The sequence below is a fragment of the Balaenoptera acutorostrata genome, chromosome 1, assembly GCF_949987535.1.
Source record: "Balaenoptera acutorostrata chromosome 1, mBalAcu1.1, whole genome shotgun sequence".
Classification (NCBI taxonomy): Eukaryota; Metazoa; Chordata; class Mammalia; order Artiodactyla; family Balaenopteridae; genus Balaenoptera; species Balaenoptera acutorostrata.
The window spans coordinates 45,323,002-45,338,375 of NC_080064.1; the positions used below are offsets into that span (position 1 = coordinate 45,323,002).

Genomic DNA, 15,374 nt, shown 5'->3' on the forward strand with positions numbered 1-15,374 from the left:
GAATCCACAGGCCACACTGCCCTTTTCTGGGCTGGATTCCCAAGCATCCAGGAATTCCTGCCAGGGCCTGAGACCTGCTCCATGGCCCGCGGCAGCTGGGAGGGTCACACAGGCTGCCTCGGCTGGACCAGAGGCTCTGAGTGTCCGGATGGATAGGCTGCAGGGTTCCAGGGGTTTGGCGGGCCCTATCTTATGATGAGCTGGAACTGATTATGGCCAAGCTGCCCACCCTCTCAGAGCCTCGGTTTTCTCCTCTGAAGCAAGGAGTCGTGGTGGGGAGTACATGGGACTTTAAGTTGGGGTCCAGGCCTGAGCCCTGAGGCAGGTCCTGAAGGAAGTGCAGGAGCTGCCTTCGTGAAGGGGAGGGGTGTGGAGGCTGGCAAGGTGTGTACAGTGGTTCAGAGGCAAGAGGGAGCATGGGGTGTTCGGGAACTGCGTCCAACGTGCCAAGGTTGGGGCGGGAGGCGGCCAGGAGTGCCTAGGCCCCGTGAGGCCTGGGAGGCCCAGCTGGGAGGAGCCTGGGCTTCATCCCACGGGCGATGGGGAGCCACAGAGGAGTGTGAAGGAACATACGCCTGGTCAGATAAGCTGCAGAGTCAGTAAGCCCCAAGGAGTGGGTGCCCTCCAGCAGGTCATGCCCACGTGGCCCCCGCTGCCCACAGAGCCTGGCCGTCCTCCTGGAGGGCTGGGTACAGGAAGGGGCCCCTCCGGGCTGTGCGCCTAGCCCTGCCTCCCTGCTTGCGTACCTGGGAGCAGCTCCTGGCTCAGGGTGCGGCCACCCTTCCCGTTGCTGGCAGCCAGCTGTGTGGATGCGTGGAGCTGCTGTAGGGCCAGACACTCGGTCAGGACGTCGGCCTGGGCATCAGGGCACATGTGCAGCTGGGGAGCGAGCAGAGAGAGAGAGGGTGTGAGCGCGAGACCACCTGCCCACCGGCAACCCTCGCTTTAGGGGACAGGGCAGGAAGGACAGTGGACCCAGGGCACGACCCCTCCCTCACTGTACCTCAGTTTCCTCATCTGTCAAATGGAGCTAATTATGTACACAGCGAAGGTTGTGTTAGTTCAGGGCTGAGAAGCAGATGCTAAGGGAAGATTGAACATGCAAGGGTTTTAATAGGGAGAGTGCCTGTGTGAGAGAAAACAGGGAGAGCTGGGCAGGCTGGGAGAGCCGTCAGACCAAGGGAAGGAGGGAGGGAGAGGAAGCTTCCTCGACTGGGAGCCTAGGGACCAGGGAGTCCTCAGGGAGCCAAAGTCTGCTGGGAGTCAGGGGGGTCCAAGTCTCCCAGGAAGGGGTCTGGCCTCACATCCCCACAGGGCCTGCCGGGCTCGGTCTCTGGCTGGGAGCACCCGCAGGAGGGGTGGCCTCGGCACAGACGCCGAGAGGGCATCAAAGTGCAGCAGCTGGGGCCTCCCAGGTAGCTGGAGCTCTGTGAGGCCCATTCTCGGGGCTGCTGCCGGGGTGACCGATGCCATGGAGTAAGATACAGGGGGCGCGTGGTTAAGTGTCTCCTCTCTGGCCCTCCCCTCCCCTGCCCGTAATAAGCAACAATACCCCTCAGGCCAGGCTGCTGTGAGGAGGATGAGAGGATGGGCATGAACGCTTGTTGAAGGTGCTGTGTCAAGGGCTGGCTGGCTCCACTGGCGGAGTCCCCCAGGCTCACATGACAGTGGGCTCGCTGGGTCGATACCTGGCCTTGAGGGTGTTGGCTAAGAGTACGCTTGGGCGGGCAAGTCTTTGGCCAACCGCCCTCAGCTGTCCCTAAAGACAGACTTGAGCTCGACACCTCAGACCATCTTCACGTCTCCAGATGGGGCCAGATGGGCACAGGGAGGGTCTGGTTGGGGCCCTCGGGCAATGGGGGGGCTGGCATGCACCAGGATGGGAGGGCCCCTTCTCCCAGGGAAATCCCAAAGCTGACCATCAGAGTCCTGAAGATTGACTTGTCCAAACCCTCATTTTATCTGGGACAAAACCGACCCAGAGAAGGCAAGAGCCTTGTCGCATGTCACACAGCAGCTGGGAGTCAGCCCTGAGGGTTTTTCTACCCTCTCAGGCCAGCTGGGCCAGCACCCAGGCTTGGGGAAGGCATGCCCAGCCTCCCGATGGGCTCTCGGCTCCCTGACCCAGCAGCTGTTTTCCATGTAAGTTAAGTTTCTGGCAAAAGAGGGCCAAGGCATGTTCTTACAGACCGCAATGTCGATCGGATTAGGAGCAGCGGGAGAGGAGAATTAAGGAAGAAAAGCATTTCTAATTCTCTCTGAAACGCAGCAGGGCTGCCAAAGAGCTGTCATAATACAAGGGTCGCTTTACCCAGAAAGATACATCATCCCCGATGGCTTTTAATGGATGCTTATTGTTGGGAAGTTTGCAGATCTGCGGCCCCAGGTCCCTGGGGCTCAGTGCAAGCCAAGCACAGGGCCTGGGAAAACCAGGGCAGGATTCTGGTCCTCGGGCACCAGTCCGCTTGGGACGGAAGCCCCCCCTGGTGTGGAGCCTGGGCCATTCCCTGTCCCTGCCCAAGCCCCTCAACCTGAGAGCACTGGAGAGAGCTTGGCCCTGGAAGCAGATGGGTCTGGCACTGTCACTCCCACACTGAACAACTCTGGGCAGATTTGTTACCTCTCTGAGCCTCAGTTTCCACATCTCTAAAATGGGGGGGGGGGAAATTGCCCACTTCCTAGTTATAGTGAGGGTTATAGTGAGGACTAGCTGAGATACAGTCTATGAAGCATATGGCTCATCTCTCCTTTCTCAGGGTGAACGTGTGCTCATGGCGAGCTCGTGGCCCATGCTGTGAACATGTCCCTTCTCTGCTCTACTGCTTCCAGGGGCTCCCAAGCCTGTCTGTTCCCTCCTCATTGTCTTTGCCACTGAGGCCTGCTTGCTTCTAGCACCCCATCTCTGTATACACCCATCCCACAGACTACAACAGTCTATTTCTCCAGCCTCTAGACCTTTCTCTGCTTTATTCATGCCGTATCCACAGTTCTGAGAACAGTGCCTGGAGGACAGGAGCTGCTCCATAAATCTTGCCGAACAAATCAATGGGCTCTTCCCCCTCTGTCCTCCTCTGTCATGCTCATGTCCCCAGGTTGGCCCCTGGTGTTTCTCTTCCCCCCCATACCCTCCCTGGCACTCAAGCACCCGTGGACCCGGTGGTCCTCAGGAGATGTGGGTTAAACCCAGCGGCTCACACACCGCCTGTCCAAAACAGAACCTGCTGCTTTCTTCTGCAAACCTGCTTCTTTCTTAGATTCTCTTTCCTGGTGAAGGGGACCACCACCCATCCGTCCATCCTGCCCCCAAACGTCTGACACTGATGCTCCTTCTGCCAGCCCCCCCACTGCCTAGCCAAGCAGTCGCCAAACCCAATCCCCTCCCACCTTGCCCCAGGTCAGCCCCCACTGTCTCCCCTGCTCCCTAGCAGTGGCCTCCCTGCCTTGAATTTCCCTCCAACCACCTCGACCCATTCATTCTCCACTAGGCCCCAGAGCCATCTTTCAGGGTGACAGGTCCCTTTTTTGCTTATAACCCCTCGATGGCACCCCCTGTCCTCAGCCCAGACTCCTCTGCAGGGCTTTGGGCTGTCCTGTCGCCCTGTCCCCACCGCCTCCCCTCCGTGTGGCTTGCTGCTCAGCTCCGAGACAGGTAGGGGGCCCACTGGTCCTCACATAGTGATTTCAGCTTCAGTTGCTCTCTTGCGCACCATCTTCACGGGCCCAATGCTTACTCCTTCTTCAAGACTTAACGACAACACCCACCGACTTCTGTTCTGAACTTTTACTTTGGCCAAGTACTGCTCAAAACCCTTGACATAGATTTACTCATTTAATCCTCATGACAACACTTTAAAGCAAGTCCTCTTTGCCCCATCTGACAGCTGAGGACATGAAGAACAAAGGCGCTAAGACGCGTGTGTGCCTGAGGCCATGGGGCTAGTAGTGGTGAGCCCGCAGTCTGGCCAGAGTGCACACCACTGCCCCACCCCGGCCCCATGTCACTTCTTCCACGACCCTCCCATTCCCACCCTGACGGGCTAAAGCCCCTTCTCTGTGCCCTGTTCTCTGCACATGTCTATTGCAGTCTTTGTCATATCTCTTTATGTCTGTCTCCCACTGCCAGGTCCCCATTGAAGGTGGGGACCGTGGTTTTGTATTTTTGCATCCTTGATGCTTGACATCAAATATTTATAAACAAGCCATGGCCAGTGGGCAGATGGATGAGAGAGGAGCTGGTGGACAGTCTGTGGGTGGATAAATGCCCGCTGGCTGAGGGTGAGGAAGTACAGATCTTCCTCAACTTATAATGGGACTACGTCCCCAATAACCCATTGTAAGTTGAAAATACCACAAGTCAAAAATGCATTTAATACACCTAACCTACCAAACACCATAGCTTAGCCTCACCTACCTTAAATGTGCTCAGAACACTTACACGCACACAAAGCCTATCTTATAATAAAGTGTTGAATAGCTCATGTAACATATTGGATACTGTCCTGAAAGTGAAAAACAGAACGGAGGTCTGGGAACAGAATGGCTGTTAGCGTATCAGCTGTTCACCCTCGTGATTGTGCAGCTGACTGGGAGCTGCGGCCACTGCCGCTGCCCAGCATCACGAGAGAGGATCTACTGCACATCGCAAGCCTGGAAAACGATCAAAATTCAAAATTTGAAGTATGGTTTTTACTGAATTTGTAAAAATACCATCGTACCATCATAAAGTTGAACAATTGTAAGTTGAACCATCATAAGTCAAACCATCGTTAAGTCAGGGACTGTCTGGACACTTGAGCTGGTGGGAGGCAGATGGAGGGCAAGGGACAGCGGCACCCTTGGGTGTGGAAGGCTGAACGCACGCAAGCAGTGTGCCTTGTACCTGCCTTGATGCTGGACGGGAGGCCGGGAGGCCGGGTGGGGGCATCTGCAGAGATGGACCTGGAACGGAGCCCTCTTACCTTCTTACGCACCTGCTGCTCTTTGGCTGAATGGGCCTTCACGTGCTTGCGGAGGGAGCTGGGGTCTGTGTAGCGCTTGGAGCAGCCAGGGATCTGGCAGGCGTACGGCTTCTGTAACATCAGAGGGCAGAGGTGGGGTGAGTGAGGGTCCACCTGCCAGGCCCAAGGTACCGCTGTGTGGCCTGCAGTGGGGAGGACGACTGGGCAAGGGGCGGCTGCAGGCTCACACCCTGTCCCTCCCTCCGTGTCCTGGGCCAGGAGGGGTCTGACTCAGCCAGGCCTGCTGATGGGTGCGGGGAAGGTGCCTGGCCTGGCGGTGAAGGAGGGGGTTTGTATCTCCATTCTACCCTCATGCTGGGACCTCAGGTAAGTTGCCTCCCCTCTCTGAGTCTCACTTTTCTCCTCTGCATAATGGGGCCAGCTGAGTTCTAAGGATTCTTTCTTTCAGTTCTAACACTAGCTCCGAGAAAATATACCCTCTGGGGCTCATGGCTGCAGAGAAGCAGCAGGTAGACAATGAGTAAAGTGAGGTGGCTGACTTGGAGAGGAGGAGGAGGAGGAGGGCAGGGAGACGGGGGAGGGGGGACAGCGCAGGGCAAGGCGGGCACAAACATGGAGCCAAGCTGCACAACGGCAGGGCCCGGGCTGGGAGCCACTGACCAAAACTTGCCGTGGGTCCAGAATCACAGTTCCTTGGCCCAACAATCACGGGAGACCAGAGGGAACTGGATCTCGGACACAGCCCTGGGGAGGCTGTGCCTCCGTCTGTGCCCTTTGCGTCCCTTCCCCTCAGAGCCCCATCCCTCCTCTACAACGAATCCATGCCCACCGCCTCCCCTCGTTCCTGTCCAGACCCCACCCTGCTCTCTGCGCCTCCAACCTCCCCTCACACTCACAGCCAGAGGGCCTTTCTCACAGGCCTGGCCATGCTCTCACCTTCTAACCCCCCTTGGCTCCCTGGTGCCCTTGGATACAGCCCACATCCGGGCACTGAAGGCCCTTTGTGACTTGGGCCCTGCTTGAGTCCTCACCCCTCCTCCTGCCCCTGCACACCCACCACCCAGCCCTCGTCACCTCCTCTCCAACCTCTCCTCGAGTCTTCTTCCCACTGCCACCACCCGAGCTGCCACGGGCAGCGCTGTCCACCTGCGCTGCTGGGTCTGTTCAGTGGTGAGTTTTCCTCAGGGGAGGCTCCCGTCTGATTCATCTCAGGCCCCAGGGTCTGACCCAGGGCAGGGACCCTGTGGCTCTAACTGAATTCTGAGCTCTCTGTAGGGGCCTCCACAAGACCTTGCTTGGGGACTCCAGCTGCTACTTGAAGTCCCTAAGGCGCCCTTTTTGAACACATCTAGTGGCTCCGATTTCTCGGGGCCTTCTGGCCTCCAGCGACTGCAGGGGATGTCATGGGGAGGGGATGTTTGGAGGTGATGCCTATGTCCCCGTCAGACACGCCCACGGGAACTGCCCCCCAAACCTCAAGGCGAGTCAGCCCTTCTGGACCTCATGGGGAGGGGGAAGCAGAAAGAGACGGCCATACCTTGGTGCTGCCACGGAGAGTTGCCAGGTTAAAGAAACGGAGGAGAGCAAAAAGAGAGAGACAGAGCAGTGAGAGGCTTGCCTTGCTGAAAGGAAGGTATGGGCGGGAGGGTGGAAGGCAGGCCTCAGACCTGTCCCCACACAACCACACAGAGACACAGACACAGACCAACACGCTACAGGGTCCCTCTCACACAGGCCTGCTCCCTACCCCAACATATGCGCGCGTGCGTGCGTGTGCGCGCACACACACACACACACATAGACACACACTTTCTCTCATGGGCCCTACCCTGCCCTGCCCCAGGCCCGGTCCCCTGGGGACGCTGATACAAATCCACACGCTTTTGTCAAAAAGCAAACAAACAGAGCTCCGTGTGTGCAGGCACCCTCGCCTGGAAAGAGGGCACAAGGCCCATCTCTGTGTTTGTTTTTCCAGGGCCTGACGTGTGTAGAACATTCCTCTGGCCCAGCTCCCTCATGAGCCCTCAGGAAACCCTGTGGCTGTCCCAAGCAGAAGCCAAGGCCCGGGCCTGGAGTCCCCACACCAGCTCCGAAGCCTCGTTAACAGCAGGACGCTCACGGCCGTGCTGTGAGCGTGGAGCACCTCACAGCGCCCTCACCTACTGAGTCCCCAGAGTGCAGGCCCTGCGCGCGGGGCTGGCCACCCATGATCTCCTTTCAGTCTCACACCCACCCCGGGAGAAGCATCCCCGCTCTGCCGATGAGGATATCGAGGCTGATGCTTTGCCCAAGACCTCACAGTGAGTGGAGTGCCCATGACACTCTGCTAGGGTGCCCCCTCTCTTCTGCAGCCCTGAAGGGTCCAGGGAAGTGGGCAAAGGAGAGATTATCACCCCCTTCTTCCTTATAAGGAAATGGAGGCCAGGGCAGGATGGTCTGTGGCGGTCGGGACATGAACCCTACATGGAGTGCCTGGGACATGGCAGGATTTAGTCAGCATTCAGTCAGTGAGTCATAGGTCAGGAAAGGAGGGACTCAAGTTTGCTGTGCAGATCCTGTGTCTGGGCTCCACATCTGTCACCTCAGTTGATCCCCTACCCCTCTCATGTGAGGTAGGTGTTTGAGGAAACTGAGGCCAGAGAGGATGGGTGGCGGTCCTCGGACCTCCGGGACCAGGTGGAGGGCCAGGGTTAGAACCCAGGCTGGTTCTCTCCAGTCTGTCCCGCTGCTTTCCTGCCCATGGAGAGAATCCCATGTTCTCTGGTGTCAGAGGGGAGCTGGGGACATGACTGGGTCCTCTCTGGAAAACAAGGCCCAGCCTACATGGGGCTGACCCAATGGGCCTGAGCCTTGGGTGCTGGGAAAGCAAACTAGCCATGGGGGGTCCGCCTGCATGTCTCCATGGGGCTGGAGAACGCGGGGGCTGAGCTTGGTGGCTGCACCTCCCGGGCTTGACCAGGACCTTCTGGGGAGATGCAGGCCTGAGACAACCCTGCGGGCTCATTCTGGGCCTGACCCAACCCAGCCCTCGGAGCTCTGTTCACACACCAAGTTGGGGCCAGAGGCGTGTTGCTTTGGGGCTGGGTCCAGGAAGTGCAGTAAGGGGAAGGGAGGAAGGGGGTGAGTCAGGGTAGGTGACCCCGAGATGCTGGAGGGACGTTGCCCCGGGGGAGGAGGGTACAGAGAGGCCTTGTGCTGTTGAGGCTGCCTTGTGGCCTCTGGGAGATGTAACCAGGGTGCTGGGGCACAAGCCATGCCTCTCAGGGCCGGGACAGGTGCCAAGGGCCCCAAGGGCTGGGCATGTGAGGAGGTAATGAAGGCAGAGGGATTTGTTAGCATACCTCCTCACTTCATGTCCCCAACCCCCGTGACAGTGAGCCTGAGAGGGGAGGGGTGGGGACAGCGGTCGGGCTCAGGTTGGGGGGAAGGGCTCTCCCTTCCCATCCTCTCCCCTCGGCTCTTCTCCCCTTTTCCAGCAAGGGGCACCGGACTTGGGGTCAGGCAGACTGGGTGGCATCCCAGCTCTGCCACTTACCAGCTGTGTGACAGTCAATGACTTCATCTCTGACTTTGTTTCTTTGTTTGCAAGATGGGGATAGGCCCCTACACCTTGTGGTTTGTCACTAGGATTAAACTGGGGGACAGTGTGTGTGATATTAGGGGAGAGGGGAGATGTATAGAATATTCTGCCCAGGGCCTGGCCTGGCCCCAAAACGTGACTTCCCTGCTATTTTCTGCTACCCACTTCCCCCATCTTTTTTGGGTCTTGGTTTTCCCAGCTATAAAACCCCAGAGGGCCTCTAGCTTTGACCTCTATTGTTATGTGGCTTCCAACTTACCCTGGAGGGGTCAGTCGCCCTCCTGGGCCTCTGTTTCCTCATCTGTATGTCTGTATACTGGACAGGCTGGGCTGGACGGCCACTCAGGTCTCCCAGTCCCCGATCAGCAGAGTTCCCCAAACATTTGCACAAAATGCAGAGACACAGGCCAGTGGCTGAGACGTGGAATCTGGCTACGGACCCGTCTGCTGCTGCACATGGGGGCTGGGGGCCTCCCAGGCCGGGTGCATCCCATCACATAGGCCCTATGAGACTGGGGTGAGGCCCAGTTCTGAGTCAGCTCTGCCACCTTCCAGCTGAGTAGTGAAATGCCCAGAGCCCCGCTTCCCTCATCTGTCAAATGGGCTAGTGACCCCCTGACTGGCAGGGTCACTGTGAGATCGTGGGAGACGATGTCCTAGGAAGTGCTCTGCTAACTGCTGAGGTCTGTATGCACAGGAGAGAATGCTTGGACCGATGTCGTGATGGAGCTGCAGGTTATCACACTGGCACAAACAAGGGAAAGGAGGTGGACACACGGGCATCTGGGGCCCAGGCCACTATTCCAGGGGCCTGGAGTCTTAGGCCCTGCTCACCTCAACTCCTCACCCACCGTGCCTGGGAGATACAGAATGGCCCTGGAGAGCCTCTGGCCTGTCTCCATGGAGGGAGGGGGTGGGAAGAGCAGGGAGGACCTGCTCTGGGGGTGACTGACAGGCCTGGGGATAGGATGCAGGATGTGAGCCCACCCTCTCAGTGCGGCCCACACTAGTGCCTGGGCCGGTACCCCTGGGCTAAAGCAGTGGTTCTCAACTAGGGGAGAGTTTAATTCCTCCTCCCTGGGATTTTTGGCAACGTTGAAGGACATTTTTGGTTGTCATAACTGGGAAGTGGGAGATCGCTCCTGTCTAATGGATAGAGGCCAGGGATACTGCTAAACATCCTATAATGACAGTACTTCCCTCTCCCCACAAAGAATTGTCCTGCTCAAAATGTCAACAGGGCTCAAGGATGAAGGCAGGGTTTCTGCCTGGAGCCGCCTGCTGCCCTGCATAGGCAAGTGGGGGCAGAGTGCGCGTCCTCCAACCCCACCCTCGGCCTCTGCCCTCGGGCCTACCGTGTCGAGGTGGGTGCGCTGGTGCTTGGCGCGGTCGCTGGAGTTGCTGAAGGCCTTCTGACAGCCCGGGTGCTGGCACAGGTATGGCTTCTCGCCCGTGTGGCTCCGCAGGTGGATCTTGAGGTTCTCCAGCCTCGAGAAGGCCTTGCTGCAGCCCTCAAACTGCAGGAAAGGCTGGTGAGGGGTGCTCTGCAGCCCCCCGAAGGCCCACCGCCCAGCCTGGAAGTGGGCCCCAGCATCCTCTGCCCCCCAACCCCCTGACCCTGCCCGAGGCCTCCAGCTGCCCCAGTTCAGCTCCCCATGAAGTGCTCAGGACCCAAACTCTATCTGGGAAGCCCTGGTGGGTCCAGAAAAAAATACACCCCTGACTTACAAATGGCCACTAGGGCTTGAGAAAAAAGTGGTCTTTCCAACTCTGGATCTGGACAGGTTTGCCCTCCATCGGCATCTGGAAATGACGTGCTGCTCTAATGGCAGCACTGCCCTGAACGGACAGGATGTAGGTACACATCTATTGCAGACAGCCCTGGATTTGGAACCCAAGGCCTGGATGTGAGTCGGGCTCTGTCCCAGTGAGGCTTTGGGCAGTGCCCTTGACCTCCCTGTGCCTTATTTCCTTGCCTACAAACTAAGACTGTGTGGCCACCACTCCGGGCTGATATGAAGGTCCCAAGGGGTAGGACACTGACTGTCAAAGGGCTTTGCCCACCTGGAACACAGCATCAATGCTGACTGCTGTCAGAACAATGACCACATTTGTAAACTCAGTGTCTCTGATTTACCATTTGGCCGTTTATCTGTTTAACATCCACCAAGTATGCACTAGGCCCCATGCCAGGCAGTGGGCATTCAGTAGGTACAGCACAGACATGTGATGCCCCTGGTCAGGGTGGGGATGAGCAGAGAGCAACAAATACAGTGCTGATCCCAGCAGCCTCTGCCCAGCTCCCATCTCTCTCCCAGAATCCTCTAACTTCAAACTCCTCCCTCCCTACTCTCTACACAGCTACCCCAGGAGCCTCTGGTGTAGGAAAGGGACCCCGTTGCTTCCGCCTGAAGTACTGCGGGCCTGGCATTCAAACACTCAGCCCGACACACGTTCCAGCCCCTCCTGACTCCCCACCAGAAGCTTGAAACAGCAGGGGTCCTCCAGGCAATTTCAAGCCTTTGTTCTAGAAAGGTACTCAGCAAAGAATGTCCTATCTCGTAACAGTGCATCCAACCCCCTTCAGCCTTCAAAATCCTTCAAACACTGCCCGCCGGAGCACGCCCTAGTCCTGGTGTGACTGGCTCCTTCTCCCCACTGTCTGGCCGCCATTCCCACGGTGCTCGCTGTGGGCGGGAAGAGGAGCTACACCGGCCCACCCCTGCTCCATCCGTCCAGGTGTGGTGCCGGGTGTTTAACCGCATGACAACCGTGAAGTGTGCGGCCTCAATGTCCCCACCTCAGAGACAGAGGCTTCCAGGGGTGATCACAGTGTTGGGACAAGATGCAGGCCACATCTGGGCCAAAGCCCAGGTGGCTACTCTGTGCCCGCTGCCTTCCCAGGGCAGGGGGGCAGGGGGAGGTGACCCTTGAGGAAGAAGAGATCGGGGAGGCCGGGTTTCCTCTCATGAGCCATTGGTTCCGTCCCTCAGGCCAGGGCAGACGTCAGAACAAGGACCCAGAGACAACGGTCTGGGGCGGGCTCTCCTGGAGCCTCTCCCTTGAAGACCCGGCCACAACTGCGGGCCGTGCTCTGCTGGGGCTGGTCCCAGGCAAGCTTCCCGCAGCTGGGTTTTAGAAGCTGTTCCGCTTCCTATTTCCAGATGTTATGCCTCTTCCGTGCATCGAAACCAGAAGGAAATCCTGTGTGGGGAGTAAACAGGCCACAAGCCACGCCCCCCTTGCTCTCCTGCAAGGCCGGTGCCAGGTTCGCCCACAGTGAGGTGGGGCAGCGGCTGAGGAGCAGGCTGCCTCTCGGCTCCCAGCCGGTCCCTCTGTTCCTCTCTGGCCCGAGCCGGGAAGGTGGACATGTGGGGCGGAGGGGCAATAGCCCCTCACGGGCCGCGTGCCGCTCCTGACTTTGCAGGGTCCGCCTGACTCTGGAGATCCAGATATCATCTCCCCACCCGGTCTGTGCGCCTATCTGGCCAGCCGTCCGTCTCAGCACCGTTGCCCCCACCCCCATGCCTTTGTTCGGGCTGTGCCCCTCCTGGGACACCTTCCCTTCCAATTCGCTGACAATTCAATTCAGACACTTGTCACGATCTGCAGCTTGGTGTTCGCGGTCTTCCAACACGGCTGGACGCCTCTCCCATCTGTGTACACCCCACACGTTATGCTGTAGTCACACAGGAGTGATCAGACCCTGAACGTGTCGGGAACTTGAATGCCCCCAGGCCTGCTGGAGCTGTTCCCTTGGAATGGAACGCCTTGCCTTCCTTCACTCACTTAGCAGACATCTACTCATGGTGCCCAAGCACCACCTCCTTGGAGAAGCCTCTGCCAGCCTCCTGCTCCTCCTCGGTCACACCCTGAGCTGTGTTGAGGTTTTCACTGCACACCCTTTGCCCTTTCTCCATGCCTCCAGGCTAAGGGTTTGGGAGTTCCCTGCGGGCAGGGCTAGCATCTCACTTATGGGGCAAAGGGTGAGTTAGAAATGTGATCCAATGGTGGGTAAGAATAGGGGTTCTGGAGCCTAGGGGTGCACACGCCTCCCTCGTGTTCATCAAGGTACCCCACACCTGCGCATGTGCGCTGTGCCCATGCCATGCCTGTGTATGCCCAGCTCGTCCTGCCCACACCTACCCCATTGGAACTTCCCAGAGCTGAGTCCCAGGCTGGCCAGGGCACCATGATGGGAGACCCATCCCTCAAGGTAGAACCAGAGGTAGCAGCAGGTGGGGTAGCAACTGCCCCATCAGGACAGGTCTGGGACGAGGCTGTTGCAGATACACCTGGCAGAGCAACGCCCCCATCAGAGCCAGCATCCCAGGCATGCCAGGGCCTTGAGGGGAGATGGGCTCTGCCTGCAGCTGCTTGCCAAGGTCCCCACGATCCTCCCCCTTTAACAACCCCAGAGATGGGCTAACAGAGGCAGAGAGAAGAGGACAGAATGCTCGTGGGTTCAGCACCTGTGCGCTCACTCTGCTAGGCCTGGTAATGTCCCTATCGTGATCGAGTATCCTCTCCATAGCCCTCGGGGCAAATATCTCTCCCACTGTCAGGAGCCAAGGCTCGGGGGAATCAGCACAACAGTTACAGACATGGACCCTGGTGTGGGACGACCACGGCTTGTGTCTTGTCTGCTCCACTTGTGAGTGATCCGAAGTGAGTCCCTTCAATTCTTTGAGCCTGTTTCCTCATCGTAAAACCGGGTGAGTTCTACCAACCTCAGAGGGTGGCTGTGAGGACTGCACAGTAAGTGCTTATCTTGGTACCAGGTTCTTGCTCAATACCGTCATTGTAGCTATTATTTAGGATCACAGAGCAGGTAAGTAGTGGAGTGGCATTCTGCCTGGGGTGGCAACTCCTGGGCCTGCTGGCCCTCTGCAGAGTTGGAAGGGTGCGTGTGTATGTGTGTGTGTGTGATGTCCCGCTGGGCATGGTGGGCTCTCAAGTCCCCCCAAAGTCCTGTTTCTACTTCTCACTCCTTAACCCCTCACCTCACTCCCCATCTTCCTCCTCCAGCCTGACATCCAGACTAACCTTCTCAACACACCCTGGGCTCTCCAGCCCGTGGGCTCAGGCATATCAAAGGGGTGTCAGCCTGCTCCTGGGGCCTGGAGCAGGCTGGGGACTGGGCAACAGTCTGGAGGGGCAGGTGCCCCAGCACCTCCTGTGATGGGGAGTTATCCCAGTGCTGTCCTGGCTCCACCTCCAAGGAACAGGTGGCCTGGACAGGTCTGCTCCCCCACCAAGCCCCCCATCTGTACCCTGGGGAGCCAGGACCTGGCAGGGCTCACACAGTGGTGGAAGGGCCTGGTCTGGAATCCTAGAGCTGGGGCACCTGAGTTTCTCATGAGTCCTCCTCTGCTGCCTTACAGCTGGCAGCTTCATCAGACAGCCCCCAAGACCCCTCCAGCTCTAATGCTTTATGAGTCTATTTTTAAATTGTAAATCTAACCAGGTCACCCCTGCTCAGGACCCTCCAGGGCTCGTTGTGCCTTCTGACATCCGGTCAACCCCCTCAGCCTGGCATTCAATGCCCTCCACGGTCTGGTGTGTCAGAGCCTGGGGTGAAGGGTTCAAACTTGGAAAGCAGATGGCTCTGTAATCTTGGCAAGTCAGTGCCCTCTCTGTGGCTCAGTTTCTTTCTCTGTAAAATGAAGATGCGAGGAAGCAGCTCACAGAGTTGTGGCAGTGGCGCAATGTGCATATCTGCATGTCACGCAGGACATCAATGTTGTCACTGTTATCATGGTGGTGGTGGTGGTGGTGTCTTGCCCTGAGGGAGGACACCCCTGTGGGGCAGGTTTTACTGACCCCAGAAGTAAAGAACAGGAGGCCCTGGTTGACGTGTTCGCCATTGATTGGTGTGGCCCTAAAACTCTTTCCACGCCAAGCCCGTGAAGTACCCTGTGGGCACCTCCAAAGAGAGTGAGGTTGCCTTTTGGGAAGGGAGTAGCTTGAAGGGGCCCCATGCACTGACTGTGTGGGGTCTGGGGGGCAGCAGGGAGAGGTGCCCCACCACTGCTGTGTCATGGGGGTACAGATGCTGCCAGAATGGAAACATGGGTCTTACTGGAACAGAAATGGAGTCGACGGGCACATCCAGGCTTTGGGTCTCAGTTTGCTTGAGGGGGGTGGAGGATGGGCCTTAAGGCAATGCTATGGTGACCCAAGGGTGTAATGATGCTTCCGCAGGGTCTGCACCCCACGGGGTACACGCTAGGGTGGGGCCTTCCTGACATTCCTCCCCCAACACTCCAGTCTCCTGAGGTTCTAGGGCAGATTTTGCCCTGGACAGGCCCCTCCTCTCTGTTGTCCATGTCCAGGTGTATAGCCTGCAGAGCACACCTCCTGGAACAGCCCTGCTCCCATTGAAAGGGGGCAAGGAGGTGTAATTGCCCCCACTGTGCCAGAGGGCACCAAACCTGGGCTCGGCTGCAGTCAGAACTGCCGTCTCTTCTAGAAAGAAGTGACCCATCCATCTTCAACACAAGGTAGCAATGTCAGACAAGCCCTACAGCTCTGAAAGTCACTCGTGTGCCCCAAGTGTGGAGTCTTGGGATCAAAACATCCCCAAACTCACCTGCTCCAGAATGAATCACCACCCCATGGGTTTGAATGAAGGGACCCTCAGAAACTCCCATTTCTACTTCTAGATCTCCTTCCCTTCCTCCCCTTCATTCCGGCTCAGCAGATTCTTAGCTGTTTCCAGAATATACACCACCCCTCCAAGTCTGCCTATGCCCTCCACTCTGTTTGTCCACAGAAACTGCCCTGTGCAACCATTCACATGGCCCAGCCAATGGTGCAGCACAGGGCTATTCACT

General features: G+C 57.9%; 1 protein-coding gene across 4 annotated transcripts in view; it reads right to left on the minus strand.

The window, feature by feature from the left end:
• GLIS1 (GLIS family zinc finger 1) overlaps positions 1-15,374 on the minus strand; it is a 226,858-nt gene that overhangs the window by 13,295 nt on the left and 198,189 nt on the right. For 3 of the 4 annotated variants that reach the window (XM_057534868.1, XM_007164431.2, XM_057534859.1), the window contains 3 exons: positions 9,894-10,055; positions 4,959-5,069; positions 747-879 (listed from right to left, as the gene is read on the minus strand). In XM_057534868.1, coding sequence (XP_057390851.1) covers positions 747-879; positions 4,959-5,069; positions 9,894-10,055 — 406 coding nt within the window. The remainder of the gene's footprint in view (positions 1-746; positions 880-4,958; positions 5,070-9,893; positions 10,056-15,374) is intronic. The other variant, XM_057534863.1, reaches the window with a different exon arrangement.